This window comes from Mesoplodon mirus (assembly GCF_964341445.2).
Source record: "Mesoplodon mirus genome assembly, chromosome: 6".
Lineage (NCBI taxonomy): Eukaryota > Metazoa > Chordata > Mammalia > Artiodactyla > Ziphiidae > Mesoplodon > Mesoplodon mirus.
This window is the reverse complement of record NC_138982.1, coordinates 134,866,192-134,884,991: the sequence shown is the minus strand read 5'-3', so window position 1 is coordinate 134,884,991 and position 18,800 is coordinate 134,866,192. Positions and strand designations below refer to the sequence as shown.

At 50.2% G+C, this 18,800-nt stretch overlaps 1 protein-coding gene across 2 annotated transcripts; it reads left to right on the top strand.

The window, feature by feature from the left end:
- The first annotated feature begins 689 nt into the window (after window positions 1-689).
- On the top strand, window positions 690-14,342 carry LOC309807022 (cilia- and flagella-associated protein 298). Of its 2 annotated transcripts, XM_082626199.1 has the most exons (7): window positions 690-958; window positions 3,442-3,609; window positions 5,426-5,493; window positions 10,892-11,050; window positions 12,767-12,898; window positions 13,624-13,719; window positions 14,020-14,342. In XM_082626199.1, exons 1-7 carry the CDS (start codon window positions 820-822, stop codon window positions 14,128-14,130), a joined length of 873 nt encoding a protein of 290 aa, XP_082482325.1. In that variant the 5' UTR covers window positions 690-819; the 3' UTR covers window positions 14,131-14,342. The 2 variants fall into 2 exon arrangements, with proteins under 2 accessions (XP_082482325.1, XP_082482326.1); XM_082626200.1 differs by lacking the exons at window positions 13,624-13,719; window positions 14,020-14,342 and adding an exon at window positions 13,348-13,612.
- Window positions 14,343-18,800: the final 4,458 nt, after the last annotated feature.

Sequence of the window (18,800 nt, the reverse complement as noted above, 5' to 3'; positions counted from 1 at the left end):
GATTGCCTTTAGTAAGAATTTGTTGGGCAGTGAGTTGCTGGATAGTTTGGGGAGGGTCGCTACGGCAGCAGCCGCTCGAGCCACTCTAGAGATGCGAATCCGAATCAGCCCCCACGAAGGAGTACGGACACTTTCCCCGACCCTTCAGTGCTGAAAACCGGAGCAGGGGCAGCAGACACCGGGGATCAGCGATCCGAAACAGCCTCTTCTGAGCGATCCAGACCCGAAGCAGCTGGAGGAGTTTCCGGAAGTGGAGACTGGGGGCGGCGGAAATGCTACCGAGGCTCGGAGCTGCGGTGGGGAGACTGCTGCGGGGCTGGGCACCTGTGGGTTCGCACCACCCCACCCATTCCCGACCTAGCAACCTCTTTCCCACCCACCCATCTCCCTGGGTGGAATCTTGGGCCCCAGGCGAGCCGACTGGGCGGCCAGCGCTCCACTCCGCCGGCTGGTCTGTTTGAGGGTTGCCCCGACGCCACTTCCGGGAGCAGGGCTCGGCGAATACGGCTCGGCGGGTGCGGACGGGCCCCGGAGGCCCTCCCGGACTGCGTGGATCGTTGCTCGGCAGCACCTGCTCCCAGGAGTGGAGGGCGGGGTCTCCGCGCACCATAGCTTCCGCAGCCTCGGGGTCTGACCTTGAGCGCCGGCCCTCAGACAGTTTCTTTGTTGCTCCTGGCAACAGCCACTTCCGGGAGCGAGTGCCGTTCCCCCAGCAGCGCGAGCCCCGGAGCCCCCCAGCGGCAGTTAGTCGGTCGGTCGTCGCTGTTCGCCGCTCATCCCAGGCCTTCTCGCCGCCTCGGCGGGACCTCCGGAGCCACCATGGTTCTGCTGCACGTGAAGCGGGGCGACGAGAGCCAGTTCCTGCTGCAGGCGCCGGGGAGCACGGAGCTGGAGGAGCTCACGGTGCAGGTGGCCCGGGTCTACAACGCGCGGCTCAAGGTGCAGCGCGTCTGCTCAGGTGCGGCCCGGCGGCGCGGCGAGTTTGCCGGCTGGGTTGGGGTGGGGGCCCGGACCGCGAGGGCCCCGGAAGGGAAGAAGAAACCGGGCCATCTGGGACGAAGTTGGGCGGGACACTTTCTCGGGCAGGCTTGGGCCGAGGGTCAAGTTTGTGAAGATTTGCAAAGATATGCGGCAGCCGGGCTTGAAATGGGACAGCGGGGCTCGCCAGAGATGCTTCAAGAGCTGGTGGACCGCGAGGAGAGGCTCCCGGAGCCGGCGGGGAGGGCGCACCCCAGGGTCTGGGAGCCGGGAATGGGGCGCTGTGAGCAAACCGAAATAGACCCTGTACCGAGGAGGCAAGAGGCACAGGAGGGAGCCGGAAGCTTGGGCCCAAGAGCCGGTGTAGTGGATTTCAACAAGTGTGAGAGGTGGCACGACCACTGGGCTCTTTTAAAAATTTTTTTTTTAATTTAATTTTTTTTTTGCGGTACGCGGGCCTTTCACTGTTGTGGCCTCTCCCGCTGCGGAGCACAGTCTCAGCGGTCATGGCTCACGGGCCCAGCCGCTCTGCGGCACCTGGGACCCTCCCGGACCGGGGCACGAACCCGCGTCCCCTGCATCGGCAGGCGGACTCTCAACCACTGCGCCACCAGGGAAGCCCCACTGGGCCATTTTTTTACAAGTGAATTTCCTATTTTGAGACTTCGGAGGTAGCGCAGTTTCCGGTGGTGAGCCCCCCCCCCCGCCCCCGCGCTTTGGGATGGCCTTCAGAGGTGAGAAACAGTGAGAGAGCCTCGGTGTTCTTGCCTCTCTTGGTGTTCCCTTCTCCAGGAAGCAAAGCCTGATTCTCCTGTTACAGTGTTTTGGTCACCGTCCCCTCGACACTCTGGAGCAGTGCCGTCCAAGGGAGCTTTCCACCGCGATGGAAAATGTTCCCAGGTTGTGCTGTCCAGTAAGGTATCCACTAAGCACAGGGGGCCGTTGAGCACCACCAAGAAAGTGCGTTTTTTATTTCACTGCATTTCAACTTAAATCCAAGTAGCCACGTGCAGCTAGTAACTGCCACATTACGCAGCGCAGTACTTGACAGGATGCTACTCCAGGTGTGGTCCAGGGTGTGATTGTGTCTGTAATTATACCACGTGATTTTTGTACCATGGAGAACTCCTTAAGGGTCATGGTTTCTACCTTTATGGGTCATACGTATAGTGTCTTAGTAAAATTTACTGACTCCAAAACAAGCTCGATTAAGTGTTATTTTAAAATGAAAGCATTTGGGGAGAAAAGGGCCTCAACTTCTTTTTCTATGAAATTATCCATTGAAATGTGGTGCTGATTGTTCAGGCATGTTAGTGAACTTAAAACCCATTCATTTGGGACTTCCATGGTGGTCCAGTAGTTAAGATTCTGCGCTTCCACTGCAGGGGGCGCGGGTTCGATCCCTGGTTGGGGAACTAAGATCCTACATGTCATGGGGCATGGCCAAAAAAAAACAACAACCCGTTCATTTAGTCTACAGTCCTTGTTATCAGCCATGGTTCAGGCAGGCCCCAGTGCTATGCCCACCGAAGACAGGGATGAATGAGACCAGCTCCTTGACCCCCAGATACTTACAGTCTGGTGGGGAGAGAGACAATAAGTATCCCATAAATAGCCCATTAAGTTCCACCATTTGTTCCATAGTATTGTATTATTACAGGCCATCTGGTGTCTTCACACAGTGCTATGGGAAGACTTAGCTCCACGTACCTCTTTCATGGAAAGAAAGAAGGGAGAGAGAGAAGGAAAGAGAAGAAAGAAAGAAAGACAGTTTTTCAAGGTTGAAATGTGGATTCGTTTTGGGGTGAATATATATGGAACAGGAAAAATATAAAGCATGCATTTGAATAGCGAACATGATACTAGAACGTCAAGGTCTTGTCTCTGCCACTGTGGAAGGGCGTGAGCTGCCTTATACCCTCCCCAATGATCAGATGTACATAAATCCTTTATAAAGTATTTATATAAAGTTTTATATACAGTAGTTGAAGTGTGACCAGAGCAAGCCTCAGGTGATACAGCTGCGAATTAGGGAAGATGGGGATGTTGATAACGGTCTGGCCTGCCTCTCAAGGTTAAATTAAATGAGATAAGCTATGTGAACGCGCTTGGAAAACCATAACGCCCTATGTGGATGCGTATTCAGACTGTCAATGAATTTGAATTTGTGCCTCCTGAGTGCCGGGAAGTATAACGTAGCACAGAGGGTTAGAGCACAGAACCTGTAGCCTGTGAACGGTGGGTAAACACCCAGACTCTCTGCTTCGGTTGACCTAGGACAAATTGGTGAGCATTTGTCAGAGGTCAAGGACAGGTCTGGCACATAGCACGTGGCATCAAAGTGTTTGTTAAATAGCCAATGGGCAAGACCCCCAACCACTGGGGAGCTTACATTCCAATGAGGTGTAAGGTGTTATGATGATGACTACCATACATATTGTCTAACTTTCTCTTGTTTTTAAGAAATGGAAGAATTAGCAGAACATGGCGTATTTCTCCCTCCCAATATGCAAGGACTGACTGATGACCAGATTGAAGATTTGAAATTAAAGGATGAATGGGGTGAAAAGTGTGTCCCCAGTGCGGGTTCAGTGTTTAAAAAGGATGATATTGGACGAAGGAATGGACAAGGTAATTCAGCATTTTTCTTCTCTCTGCATGCCTGAGTATAGCAATAAGTACGAAAGCAGTTCTTTAAGTTAAAAAATTGACCTCAGTATTTATATACAAACTTATAAAATACTGCACCATATAACTACTTGTAAAACACTAATCCAGAATGAATTAGGTGGAAAAGAAGGCATCTGTCTTCTTGCTGTAAGTTGCAGCTAGCTTTTAAATGTGATAGATGAACCATAAGAAATGACCATTTTTGTAGGCAACAAGTGATTGAAAATTGGCATTTTCATGTGGTTCGACCTAATAGTTTGAGGGGATAATCATTGATAATGTACTGAAGGGTGTGTTTTGTTATAGTTTGCAGATCAGGGTTTATTTAGAGATTCTGTGTGGAAGGAGGAAATAAATGTCAGCCCAACTATCTCCACTCGAATTGAGGACGTGTCTCTCTTTTGTACAAAGCAGCTTAGGACACACCAGAACACTGAAGAAATTCCTCTTGTTTTAGTATATGGTTGTTTGTGTGGAATTGGAAGGAAAAAGGGATGATAACCCATTTTCATAGCTTCTTATCCCTTTTAATCTGCATAAAAACCTCCATTTAAAAGACTATAGGGGCTTCCCTGGTGGCGCAGTGGTTGAGAGTCCGCCTGCCGATGCAGGGGACACGGGTTCGTGCCCCGGTCCGGGAAGATCCCACATGCCGCAGAGCGGCTGGGCCCGTGAGCCATGGCCACTGAGCCTGCGCGTCCGGAGCCTGTGCTCCGCAACGGGAGAGGCCACAACAGTAAGAGGCCCGCGTATGGCAAAAAAAACCCAACAACAACAACAAAAAAAGGCTATAATTGGGACTTCCCTGGTGACACAGTGGTTACCAGTCCGCCTGCCAATGCAGGGGACACGGGTTCGAGTCCTGATCCTGGAAGATCCCACGTGCCATGGAGCAACTAAGCCCGTGCACCACAACTACTAAGCCTGCGCTCTACAGCCTGCGAGCCACAACTACTGAGCCCATGTGCCACAACTACTGAAGCCCACGTGCCTAGAGCCCGTGCTCTACAACAAGAGAAGCCACTGCAATGAGAAGCCCACGCACCACAACGAAGAGTAGACCAAACTCGCTGCAACTAGAGAAAGCCCGCGCGCAGCAACGAAGACCCAATGCAGCCAAATAAATAAATAAATAAAGTTTATCATGGATTCTTTAAAAAAAATAAGATAAAATAAAAGACTATAATTGATCAGTTAACAAACACCTAAGTATCTACTATGCCGTTAAAACACTATTTAGGAGCAAAAGAAATAAAGTGTCCCTTTAAGGCCTTTGCATGCTCAGAAATTTTTTTTTTAGTATTGAAGATAATAGGAATTTCTAGTATTATTTCTTTTGAATTTTAACCTAGAAAATAGCTGGTTGTCTTCCACATCTTTTCATACCTAAACCCATTCTCAATTTGGAGAGACCTTTTGCTTTTAGGAGGAATTGCATCAATGAAAAAAACAATGGTACTCGTAAGAACAGTTAACAGTTTATTTTTACCAGTTCATTATTCATCTTTAAACCAAGATTGTCTTAATCACTCTTATTTTAATACACTTTTATATTTCTGGTATTTTCAATGGCTATGTTATTTATTAAGAATATGAAGCTTGAAAGATTTTTACCTAATTTCTTACAGCCAGCTTTCCTGTATCGCTCATCTGAATTCCATTCTTGTACTTTCTCTCATCTCACTTCCTCCCTGACTCAGACAGAAGAGATTAAGATGTTTAAGAAGAGTTTTAAAGATGGCTGTCTCTCTCCCCCTTCCCTTTTTTGTTTTTATAGCTCCAAATGAAAAGATGAAGCAAGTTTTAAAGAAGACTATAGAAGAAGCCAAAGCAATAATATCTAAGGTTAGCTTTTTAAATGAAGCCTTTCTTTCCTTTCCTTTCCTCCCTCCCTCCTTCCCTCCCTCTCCCTCTCTCTTTCCTTTTCTCTCTTTCTCTCTTTCTCTCTTTCTTTCTTTCTTTCTTTCTTTCTTTCTTTCTTTCTTTCTTTCTTTCTTTCTTTTTCTTTCTTTTCTTCCTTTCTCTTTCTTTCTTTTCTCTCTCTCTCTCTCTCCCTCCCTCCTTCCGGAGGCAAGGGCCTTTTCTCTCTTTCCTTCTTTCTTTTTCTTTCTTTTTCTTCCTTTCTCTCTCTTTCTCTTCCTTTCTCTTTCTTTCTCTCTCTTTCTTTTCTCTCTCTCTCTCTCTCTTCCTCCCTCCCTCTCCCTCTCTCTTTCCTTTTCTCTCTTTCCTTTTCTCTTTCTTTCTCTTTCTTTCTCTCTTTCTCTTTCTTTCTTTCTTTCTCTCTTTCTTTCTTTCTTTCTTTCTTTTCTCTCTCCCTCCCTCCCCCTCCCTCCCTCCTTCCTTCCTCCTTCCAGAGGCAGGGGAAACAAGCCTGTTTGGGGTGAGCCCTAGCTTTTCCTTCTCATAACTGTGACAGTTGTCCTCAATCCTCCCAGTTCTTTCAGGTCTGACAGAAATGGTCATTGGCTTATGTACATGTGGTTCACATATGAATGGATGCATATATGATTTTGTTTCCTTAACTTTTTTTTTGAGTTGAAGTATAGTTGATTTACAATATTGTGTTAGTGTCAGGTGCACCGCGTAGTGATTCAGTTGTGGCTTTTTCCGATTATATTCTATTTTAGGTTATTGCAGGATATTAAATATAAGTTCCTGTGCTATAGAGTAAATCCTTATTGCTTGTCTATTTTACGTGTTGTAGTTTGTATCCCTTAAGAACTAATGAAAGTGGAATGGGGAGATGCGAGCATTGTAACCACACGCTGGATCTACAGATACCTGACTGACCCAGCATGTGTTTATTACGAATTAGCTTTTTGTAACTGTCTTAAGTATTGACACAAAAAGTATTTCACTGAAGGAGAAACATACCATTGACATGCATATACTGTGAGTCTGGAGGAGAATAATTGAAGGATTTTTCACGAATTGAATGTTTTTATCAGTCGCTTTTCCTTATGTGTTGCTGATACCAGTTGTTCCCACCCGCCACTGCAGGCCTTCTCACTGGATAACTGCTTTTTCTTCCGTTCCTCTCGATGCACTGGGCATAACTGTCATTTCCAAACCAACATTTCCCCAATTCTTCAAGCTCTTAACTAGTCCTTGAAGTGCTTCAGGAAAGGCTGTGCTTCTGCCTGTTAATATAGGAAAGACTCTGGGAAAGCCTACAAGGAAGGCTTCGGTTCGATCCAGCGTTTGCAAAATGCATTTGACTGCAGAACCTTTTTTTAAAAGCATAGATAATAGCTAGTAACATCTAGTCAAATGGACACATCTCCGAGCACGTTAGGAGAACAGTGGCCTGGACCCTGCTCCGCCCCCTTCACTCCCTGCTCTTCTGTGGATATCCTTCCTATTCATTTGTATCACTTCCTCCCTTTGCCTGTGTGTATTTTTATATAGTCATGTCATAGTTGAGAGAGAGAGGTTTCCCAGGGGCTCCAGTCGCTTTGCTGCAGCGATTTGCCCAAAGTTGCAGAGCTCCTGGGTGGCCAGGCCTCACTTCTCACCCGGGGCCCTTCCACGCTGCTTCCAAAATGCAGCTGGCGTCGCTCTCGCCTCCCTAGACCCTGCCCTGCGGGGGGCACTTAGCCCTATGGGTCAGCACCCACTGGGCAAGCAGGGAAGGAAGAGTTCAGGTCCCAGCAGCCCCACTGTGACCAGTCCCTTGGCCCTGGGCCTGGGACTCCGCCTCCATCACTCAGGTTCCTCAGAGGGAGAGTGGAAGATGGTGGAATATCGAAACTGGGGCTCCTTGGGCTGGGACGATGGTGTCCATGCCACCCCTCTTCCTGGGACCCACCCTCTGCTGTGAGTGGGAGACCAGGACAGCGGGGAATCTCTGTCATCCTGAGGCCACACCGTGAGTTTCTCTGTCACCCAACCATGGCATCTGGTGGGGAATCGCCGCCCTTGACACTGGAGTTTTTGTAGAAAATGACCCCGTGGCGCCCCCTTTCTGCATATATTGGTAGTGGGGGGTGGAGCCCTCTGAGTGGGACAGCTTCCCTCCGGTGACCCCGGATCCGGTAGATCTTCACACCGTCCCTACGGCATGTGCCCCTCATGGGAAGGCCTGATGTATTTTATGGGGATTTATGACTTGGAAACAATTTCATAAGCCGCCCTGGGAGTAGGTAATGCAGGAATATTACCTCTGCCTTACAGATGAGAACGTAGGTTTAGAGAGTTTCAATCTGGGCCTCCAGGGCATTCTGCCTTCCTCCCTGGGGTGCATCAGCTTCAGGCCAAGGGTGCTGCCTGGCCCCCTGTCCCCCCGGCCTTGCGCATCCACGCTGATGATCCGTGTTGTACCAGCTCACGGGACTCCTGCATTTCCTCGGAAGCAAGGATTTTCATCTCCCTTCCGTGTCACTCGCCTACAGCTCGGTCAGGTTATAACTCACAGTTACCCAGAGCGGTTCCGTCTCAGGTGTGAGCCCTGATGTCGCCCTCCTAGTGCAGGATCATCCATCCTTCCCTGCCCCCTCCATTGCCCCCCAGCCCCTTGTCAGCGTGCCGAGGGTTCCCGATAACCCCTCTCCCCTACCTTGCCTCCCAGCCCAGCGGGGCCCGAGGTGGCCTCTTCCTGGCTCTGGGTCTCTGCGTGGCCTGTGCTCCTGGCCTGACCTCCTGTGCTGAGCAAGCTCTGACCTCATGGGGACTGCGGGCCCGCTGGCCCTCTCCCAGCCTGTCTCAGACGCTTCCTCTCCTTGGGCTCCTGCCCTCTCACCTCCTCCGTGGCAGATCTGCCTCCTGCCTTGGCAGTGAGGTCGAGGCCGTCTGGCACAAGCCCTCGCGTTTCCGTCCCCCCTGCAAACTGTCTCTTCCTGCATCTCTCTCGTTCTTCTCTCGAAACTCTGGCCAGTGTCTCCTGCCCCTGGGCTCTCCCACTTCCGCTGCCGCCCCCCACTCCAGCTGGTCTGCATCCCCCCTTCTAGAAACCCAGGAGGCATAATGCCTTTAGTCTCTCCCGTCCTATGGCAGCATCTACTCTGTAAGCACACTCGGGCCTCTTTCCTTAGCCTGAAATCAATCCTCTGCAGCTTAACCTTCCACCTGCCCCCCCAACACTCGCCTCCCCCATCTTCCCACCCCTAGGAGCTTTCCCGAAGGAGAGGCCCCCAGATCCTCGGGCCAGATCCCCCCGGGTTTCTCAGAACCTGGCCTCTGTTTCCTTCTGCCACAGAACTGGCCTCCTCAGGGCCAGCAGTGACCCCCCTCCTGCAAATCCAGGGGCTTTTCCCGTCTGACTCCTGGACCCCTCTCTGTCTTTCGACCACACACATGAGCCTCCTCTATCCTGGTTCCCTCCCGGCTTCCTGGTGGCTGTTTTCTCTGACTCTTGCCTCTTAAATTTGGTGTTATTCAAAGTACTTTACCCCGACTCTCTTCTCTTTTCTTTCTGTTCTTTTTTCCTCGGCATTTTATCCTCTCTGCCAAATACAGGTTCCACTCTCCGCAGATAACTCTCAAATCTCTGTCCTCTACCCCAGCATCCTCCTTTACTTGCAACCTGAGTTTCCAGCTGGTTTCTAGAAGGTTCTATCTGAAAGTCCAACCAGCACTTCAAACTCCAGTTTTCTAGACCTGAACTCATTGATTCCTCTGCCCTGTGTTCTTTACCCAAGAGGAAGCACTTCCTGCAGACTTTCCATTTCTGCTAAGAGCCACTGCTGGCTCGGTTATCCAGGCTCAGTGTCACCTTCGTCACTTCCTCTCTGTCACCCGTAGGCCTTAAGTCTGGTCCTGTACCGTCCACTCCCATGGATTTAAGATACATCTTAAATCCAACCCCTCCTTTCATTTCCATGGTCACCACTTTATTTAAGGCTCCCCTGATAGCCTTTGTGTTCAGACACCAGCTGGGGGGTCCTGCAACTCAGCTCTGACACCAACTACCCAGAGCTGGCACGGACCCCGCAAGCTAAAGGGTGAGGTCCCCAGCCAGACTTGCCCGACTTCAGGCACCAGGTGACCTGCACTCTGTCTGACTTGGCTGCAGATTTGGAGGTTCCCACCCACCCCCGCTTCAGGTTCAGTAATTCGCTTGAATGACTCACTGAACACGGTGCAACTGGTGTATTTCCTGCTTTGTTACAAAGTTTTGTTACAAAGCATACAACTCAGAAACCGCCGGATGGGAGAGACCCATAGAGCAAAGGTAGAGCCAGGGGCAGGGGGTGCAGAACCTCCACGGCCTCTCCTCCTCCGTGGACCCCGGGCACTCACCTTCCCGGGCACACACCTTCCGTGTGCTCTCCATCCAGGGGCTCCACTGAGCTTCAATGTCCAGAATTTTTATCAGGGTTTCATTGTGTGGACCTGATTGGTTAACTCAGTGGCCACGTGACTGAGCTCCTCTCCGATCCCCTTCTCCAGAGGTGGTGATGATGGGGGCGCGGGGAGGGCGTCTGAAAGCTCCAACCTGCTAGTCCAGCTTGGGCTTCCTGGGGCGGCCACCCCTCCCCAAACTATCCACAGGTTCACATGGATCACCTCGTCGGCATGAGCCCAGGTCTGGTCAAAGAGGGCTGGTTAGGATAATGACAACCCTACCACTCAGGAAATGCCAAGGATTTTTGAAGCTCTGCGCCAGGAACGGGACAGAGACCAGATACACTCTCGATCACGTCACCCCTTTCTCTGCACTCTTCAGAGCCTGCTACATGGTCTGCCCCCGCCTGGGCCCATTCTACAACCACTGCAAGATGAGTCTCGCAGCGTCACCACTTCTTCCCGGAGAGGCCACTCGCTGCCCATCGCCTCACTGTCAATGCCAACTCCTCAGCCTGGCGTTCACGGCCATCCCCAAACAGGCTCCGGCCTGGCCGGCCAGCCATGTCTTCCCTTCCCCGAGCTGCGTGGGCTGCTGGCTGTTACTTGCTTTTCTTTGCCATTGCTTGTGCTGAAGCACTCTGTTCCCTGAGGTGCCGTCCCCTCTGCCCTGTTTCCTGATGCCCTCTCACATCTGTACCGCTGGACCTGGATTCCTCCCCTCAGAGTGTCCTCTGCACTCTATCCCTCTTGGTGTCGCTCATATCCTGCTTTATAACGTAGGTCATGGTGGCCATGGCTCAGCCCCGGAAATAGACTGTAGTCTCTTTGGTAGCCGAGCACCATCTGATTCTTTCTGTTGCTCTGGAGTATCTGGCACGAGTCTTGTACAAGAACTTGATTGATATTTGTTGAATTGATCAGCCTCATCATAAATAACAATGCCTGTAATCACTTTCAGAAACACGTGGAAGCCAATGTCTGCGTTACCATGGAGATGGTGAAGGACGCCTTGGACCAGCTTCGAGGTGCAGTGATGATCGTTTATCCCATGGGGTTGCCGCCATACGATCCTATCCGGATGGAATTTGAAAATAAAGAAGATCTGTCGGGGAGTCAGGTATGTGGCTCTTGGGGTTTCTTCCAGGTGAGGTCATTCCCTCCCCCAGCCCCCAAAGAGCAGAAGCCCCTCGGATTTGACCTTTCTCTGCTGATGTAGTTTGTTGCTTCATACACAGCTTTCCATTTTGCTAGACTAGGCTTCAGAGCAGAGTTGTGAATTCAGGGGAGGACCCCGAGGACGTGCTCCTGGTTGAGGGCTTGGCCCCCACACACAAGGGTGGCAAGAGACAAGGGAGTAACTGAAAACATTCCCATTTTCTTTGACCACTGGGAAGCCAAAACCCTAATTTGTGCCTATTTCTACCCAAACGTATTGGTCCCTTTGCATGGAATTTTGTGTTCTAGCCTTATCTCTTTTTTTTTCCCCCAATACATTCATTCATTCATTCATTCATTCATTCATTCTTGGCTGCGTTGGGTCTTCGTTGCTGCACGTGGGCTTGCTCTAGTTGTGGCGAGCAGGGGCTACTCTTTGTCGTGGTGCACGGGCTTCCCATTGCAGTGGTTTCTCTTGTTGTGGAGCACGGGCTCTAGGCATGTGGGCTTCAGTAGTTGCGGTTCGCGGGCTCTAGAGCACAGGCTCAGTAGTTGTGGCACACAGGCTTAGTTGCTCCGTGGCATGTGGGATCCTCCCGGACCAGGGCTCGAACCCGTGTCCCCTGCATTGGCAGGCGGAGTCCTAACCACTGTGCCACCAGGGAAGCCCCTAGCCTTACCTCTTGCTCCTTATTATTTTCTTAGCTTTATGTTCCACTTTCCTTTGTTTTTCTCATTTTCTCATTTCTCATTTTTTCATTCCTTATCCTATGGCACAGTATCTTTTTCTCTGAGCCATCTTAAATAGGCAGGATATGCAGAAGCAAACGAACAGCCCCATTATACCTATACAGCTCTTCCTCAATTTATGATGGGGTTATGTCCCAACAATCCCAGCGTAAGTTGAAAATATTATAAGTTGAAAATGCATTTAATACATTTAACCTACCAAATATCATAGCTTAGCCTAGCCCACCTGAAACGTGCTCAGAACACTTACATTAGCCAACAGTTGGGCAAAATCATCTAACACAAAGCCCATTTTATAATAGTGTGATTTATTGAATACTGTACTGAAAGTGAAAAACAGAACTGTCGTCTGGTACGGACAGTTGTATCGGTTGATTACTCTGGCGACCACAAGTTACTGCCGCTGCCCGGCATCACGAGAAGGTCTCATACTCTACAACACTAGGCCGAGAAGAAATCAAAAGTCAAAGTTTAAAGTATGGTTTCTACTGAATGCATATCACTTTCACACCATCATATAGTCAAAAAGTCATAAATCGACCCATCGTAAGTCAGAGGCTTTTGTATTTAAACACCCAGCAGGATCCCCGTATTCTTCCCTGGCAGTAACCTAAAAATTCATCTAAGACGGACCTTATATCATGGATGAGGGTGCAAATGAGATCGGATACCCGCCACTTCCCAGAAGTTACCTGAGTCAGGGCATGAGTTGAAACTAACAGGGAAGGTGCTGAAATGAGCGAGGGCTTTGAGTAGGGGGCGTTAGTGCTGCCCGGGGTGGGGGAGGGCAGGGGAGGGCAGGGTGCTGGAAGCCTGTCCCACTTCCTATGCTGGGAGGGGCATTGGCCAGGCTCCCTGCCCCCAGGGCCGGGCCACACCCTTGGCCGTGTCCTGACTACGTTAAAGCTGGTTCTTACTGTGAACCCAGGCAGCACTCAGTGTCATCACAGAATCAGAGGCACAGTTGTGGTGGGCAGCGAAGGAGCTAAGACGAACCAAGAAGCTTTCGGACTACGTGGGAAAGAATGAAAAAACCAAAATTATTGTCAAGATTCAGCGGGTAAGTACTTTAACATGTCACTATTTTTTACTTACTTGCAAACTGATAAAACTTTACATTAAATCTGAAAGATTTAAACTCTTGTGCAGACACTTTAATCCTGCCCGTCCAGGTTTAAAGTCAAACTGTCCTCTTTATGGGGCAACAAAAACATGAAGGAAATATGGATCGATTGACAGTATCTGGAGTTTGTTTTAACTGGGGGGGAAAGGAGAGTATGCTGCGTTCATTTCGACTTTAAAAATGGGACTTACACATAACTAAAAATGTTTCTTGAAATGAAAAATCCAGCCCAGAGCACTGATCTCAAGTTTTTCTAAGTGCTGATGGTCTGTGAATGAGGCGGAGGGCTGGAGACCCGTAAGAACTCCGTGTGGAGCCGTATACCTGCAGGCTGCTTTGTTACGTGCTCTCTCCTAAATCATCTCTCTCTAGTTTGGGGGCAACAGGGTCCCCCCCACGATTATCTCTACCTCTCCCTCGCTGGACCTGCAGTGGCTGACTTGGGAATGGCTGGGACCAACACGGCACCACCCAGCCTCCACCGTGAGGGCCCAGGGCCAGAACGAAACTCCCCTCATGCTTCACTGCGGATGATCAGAAATGCATGACCTGTTTATCTTTAGCAGTCGGCAAAGGCAATTGTAAGGCGTGAGCTGTAACTTCCTGGGTCATCCTTCTAAGAACGCCTCAGTCCGCAATTTGCTGTCCCCCCGTCTTTTCAGAGGGGGCAGGGAGCTCCAGCGCGGGAACCCATCATGAGCAGCGAGGACCAGAAACAGCTGATGCTCTTCTATCACAGGAGACAGGAGGAGCTCAAGGTACCGTGTGACTCAGGGATTCTCGGCCAGCTGGCGCCTGGGGCGTTCACCCCCTCGCCCCCAGGCCTTACTCTGGGCACGGGGGTAGCTCGGGGGGCGGGGGGGGCTCTGCAGGATGTAGTGAGGGCACCTCCTGAACTTCAGCCTCACCAGGGCCGCGGGGGCCCCGCTCGGTGTCCGCCTGCCTTAGGGTCTGGAGGTGTCCCGCTTCTGGGGACGTGGGGAGCAGGGAGGTGGGTCGTGGGCTCTGCAGAACACTTTCCTGAAATGCCTCCCTGAGCAAAACACGTTTGTGTCCAGAAACTGGAAGAAAATGACGACGATTCCTGTTTAAATTCTCCGTGGGCAGATAATACTGCTTTGAAAAGACATTTTCATGGAGTCAAAGACATAAAGTGGAGACCAAGGTGAAGTTCACCAGTTGCTGAAGCTTTCTAAAATATTAGCTCGCCTTTCTTTTGGCAAAATAATAATAATAACTAAAAAGGACACCCACAGCTCTCTTTGAAAGTTGTTGAAATTTCTGGTTTTCCTAGTTGTTTTTTCAGTTTGAATTTTTAAAATAAGTTATTCAAGGTTTTAGAACTTAATAAATACATCCTCAAAAGAATCCGCCTAAACTGTTTTTATTTCAGGACGACTATCTACTAATCTGAGGTTTTTCTTTGGCAAAATAGTGAAGATATAGTTACAGACATTTTCTTCTTCCTGATTGCTTTATTTTATATTCTCATAACAGCTGTTGTATTGCAGGAGGTTCAAAGTACCTTTTCTCCCAGGGATCTGCTGTGAAACTTGGCCGTCAGTGGCCACTAGAGGCCGCCCGTCACCTCTTTACCCACATTTTTCCTGGGCCCTCCCTGTGGAACTGTCAGAGGCCCAATTCTCAATCTTGTTTCAGAGACTGACAGGGGGTCTAACTGTAGCCTTGTGTCTCCCAGCTTCAAAGGTGAAGTTCACCCCCTGGTTGAGACCTGGCTGGTCTTGTCTTCCAGGTGTAAAGGCTGCACCTGTGATGGAAGTTGGGTGGCCAAACTAGACTAACGTTGAAACTGGACAAATTCTTGTGTAGTTTCTGGGCTTTTCCTGAAAACAAATGCAGATCCTGGTAATCGATGGTTCTCCCCATGGGCTCACAAGAGCCTGCAGCTCTTGTCATGCTGAACTCGGTACCGAGGCTGGCAGATGCAAACGTTGTTGGCTCGGTGACCGTCTGGCCACAGGACACACTGGCTCACCTGTCACCCTGACTGGTTTTCTAGGACATCTTTGATTTCAAATTCTCCAACTCTTCACCTCTGCAAATGCTGACATTTCAGCAGCTCGAGTACATCTCTCAGATTGTGCAGCCAGAAGTGGCCTAGATGTCTTGTCCAGCTACGTTTGGTCTGTAGAAGACTCTTCCCCTAGTTGGAGGAAACGCGTCATGCTCACTCTGAGGAAAGGTGAAGTGACAAGGACGCTCCCTGCCCTGGTCTCCCTGTGCCCACCGCTCCTTACCCACCACGGTGCTGGGGCCCCCCGTACACGCACAGCCACGGGGATGGGGCTGGGAGCGGGGCCGGGACCCTGGGTTCCCAGACCTCATTGCACTCTGGAGGGTGAGGACCTTCCATGTGTCCCCCAGCCCTTCACACATCAGCGAGACCCACTCAGAGCGCCCTCACCTCGAGGGGAGGCCGTGGCTCCTGGCAGACACTAGTCCCCCGGGAGAGCACCCTACACAGGTTCTTCTCCAGAACCTTCTGCAGCCTGTGCTCATCTCCCCACAGTCTCCAAGTTACTTAGGGCCCCTGCACTGACTACCTGCTAACATTTCTGCTGTCCTCGAAACAGCATTTTTCTAAAGTGGCTTGTAACTGACTAAACGTCTTGATGGTACCTTATTCTTTCGATTGTCAAATTTTGTAAAATCAAGTTTGCATCTGTTTTCTTTTTGACTTTCATTATTATTTTATTTTTAGCAAAGTAGAGTTGACATAATATTCGTTTCAGGTGTAACTTTCATTGTAACTTTATTTTTTTTCATTATAATTGTACATGTCTCTGTGGAAAGCTTCCGTCCTTGAATGATATAAAGTTTGCAATAAGATCCTGTGAGTTTATTTGAGGAGCGCCCGCCCTTGTCAGTGCATAGTTTATGTGTGTGCATGACAGCCATACTTGACTTGCAGAGAACGTTAAGCCACGTGATCACAGTAGATCTTCTTAAGAATCACTATTTCCATGTCATTAGGAATTCTTTTTGACCCAATGGGATTTAAATGCTTTCTGTGGCCATGACGGGTACTCTATTGCGTCACATAATCACCGGAAATTGTTAACCAAAGGGCCACTGGCTTTTGAGTACAGAAATCACTACATTACTAACATCACACTACAGCCCTTTACTGAATACCCACGTGAAACGCACGGTCCTCTCCTCCTAACCCCTGAGCTCTATCCGTTCCGACACAGCAGCTCCTTAGAGGGCAGTACGGGAGCTGCTCCTTCCCGGCCATAAGGAAGGGGGGCAGGCAGTCCCTGGGCGACTCTGTGCTAATGTGGGTTGATTCACTTCGCATCCCCCCCCTGAGGAAGGTGGTGGTGACCTCGCTCATCTGTGGTCGCCTGGCGAGTGGGGGTACAGCCAAGGGCCACTCCCAGGACTTCCCAAGAAATCAACTTATCAGCAAAAGTCATCTTGCCGAATGGCAGGCTATGGATCAGCTTAAGTGTGCAGGCTTGGGCTTGGTGGGACTGTTTTTTTTAATCCCATACATCTGTGGATCAATATCAAGGAAACACAGTGCATGTTTTCTGTTGCCAGGCTGGGTCTGCGGTTTTGTCCTACATAACTTGTCTTCTCACACGGTTGTTTCAGGGAGACCAGGAATGCTCGTAATAAAACTTGTCACCACCCAAAACCGTTTCCACCTGCAAACCGAAACCCCCGGCAGTGTTTCTGTCACAGGATTACTTTGTTCCTTGGCAACTGCTCTGCGAAGGCTGTGTCGTCAGGCTTGAACTCAGCTGCCACAAGCTGAGAGCATGGTGGCCTTGAGCCGTTCTCCATGAAGCCTCAGGAAACTGCCTCCATCGCCCACCCTTCGTCCCAAGATCCCAGGGGTCGTCACTCTGTTCCTCCAAGTCCACTGGCCCCAGAGAGAGGGCCAGGAGAGATGTCATTGGTTCCCAAGAAAAGTTCGATACTGGATGTCAGAGTACAGAGCTGTTTCCCAGCTACCAACGTGCTAAGTGCTTTACGTGTGTTTTCTCATTTACAACCTCTCGACAGCCAAATCAGGAAGAAACTAGTGTTGTCATTTCACCAATAAGGAAGCCAACGCCCAGAAAGGTTCTTTTGCCCAAGGTGAAGCGTCTAAAAGCCCACCTGCTTGCCCCAGAATCTGCCACGAACTATATGGTAAGTTTCCACGTATACCTAAGTGTAGATGCTAAACCACGTGCTAGGGAACATCGGGGAGAGAACGTCCACGGAACACACCCCTGGGAAGGGCCCCAAGCAGGAGTGCTCTCTCCAGAGCGGGCAAGAGGCAGCCTTTGATTATTGTACTTAGTCTGAGGCCGATAGTGATGGGATTACGGGTCCTAAGACTGCTTCGGTTCACCAACCACTGAAAAACGGGAGAGACGTGAGTCCACCCATGAGATGCTTTAAGCAAATAGACACTTGGCTTGACTCTGAAACCACTGCCCAGAGCGATAAAGAGTCTGGGGTTGTGTCCCTGCTGGAGAAGGGACCCCAACCTGCTCTCAGGCCCAGCACACGTGGGTCGTAGGACACTTTGCCGTAGGATTCTGGGCCACACCAGCATGGATTCAGAGGTTATTGGATGAACAGATTCCCACAGGCCAAGTCCCAGGCTATCATTACTTTCAATAGATTGAACTCGCTGCATTCAGACCAAGAAAACGACAGCCACAGCTGTCTTGCTGTTCCAGCCACGGGACAGGATTCCAGCATTGTCATGAAATGCAGAATGGGAAGTGCCAGCAACTCCGTTTGCAGTTTTGTCACCTAAATCCCTGATCCTACAACCGTCTGTGTTGGGTGGCAGCCCTGCTCAGCAGCCCCATGACCACAGCTGTGTCCCTGCCGCTCCCCTGACCCCACCCCAGTGCGCTTGGTACATCCGCCCAAGGTACCCAACGCGTTCTGTTGCTTTTCCTTGGCTCGTTGAGAGAAGCCGTCATGCTGCAGGTGCCCAGGTGCCCTCAGCACAGGGCTAATGACGGTGAGGATGGTACCTGCGCCTTCATTCTGCCACTTCACCTGTCACATCATTTTTTGTTGTTGTTGTTTAATATTTATTTATTTATTTGGTTGCACCAGGTCTTGGTTGCAGCAGGCGGGCTCCTTAGTTGCGGCTCACCAGCTCCTTAGTTGCGGCACTCAGGCTCCTCGGTTGTGGCATGTGAACTCTTAGTTGCGGCATGCAGGTGGGATCTAGTTCTCCGACTGGGGATCGAGCCTGGGCCTCCTGAATTGGGAGCATGGAGTCTTCTCCACCACGCCGCCAGGGAAGTCCGTGTCGCATCATTATGAAACAAGACAAACCCGGCCTACGAGAGGGTGACTGCAGCGCAATAAATGCCACGGGCCTCCTCTATCCCCTCCTCCCCGCTTGCCTACTCTCGCCTCCCCCAGCCCCACCCCCAGACAAAGTAGGCGGGCATAATAGCAGCATTATCCTTCCGTTCTCATTACTCATTTCGCGTCTCTATTTGCATTGTGCTGGCCCAGGTCCCATAGGCTCAGAGCAACTGTATGTTTCAGTGGTAAGTCAGCAAAATACAAGATGCACTCAAAGCTCCTACTGGGAATTCCCTGGTGGTGCAGTGGTTAGGACTCCCCTGGTCGGGGAACTAGGCTCCCACAAGCTTTGTGGAGGTGGGGAGTGGCTCCTGCTATCAGAATCCTGTGTTGTAACTAAATCACTTATTGTAAAATAAAGGAGATGGAGGTAAAACTACTAAGGGCATTAATATGCAAATCAGAACCCCCAAACTGAGAGCTGCTCTGAGTTTAACTCTTAGACCTTCACGAAAGGAGCTCAGCTCACGTGAACAGGGGTCCA

Excerpts from the sequence above, each read along its gene's own strand:
- LOC309807022 (XM_082626199.1), top strand. The coding sequence starts at position 820 with ATGGTTCTGCTGCACGTGAAGCGGGGCGACGAGAGCCAGTTCCTGCTG. Across the intron at positions 5,494-10,891 it reads CCAAAGCAATAATATCTAAG|AAACACGTGGAAGCCAATGT; the intron begins GTTAGCTTTTTA and ends AATCACTTTCAG. Across the intron at positions 13,720-14,019 it reads GGAGACAGGAGGAGCTCAAG|AAACTGGAAGAAAATGACGA; the intron begins GTACCGTGTGAC and ends GTTTGTGTCCAG.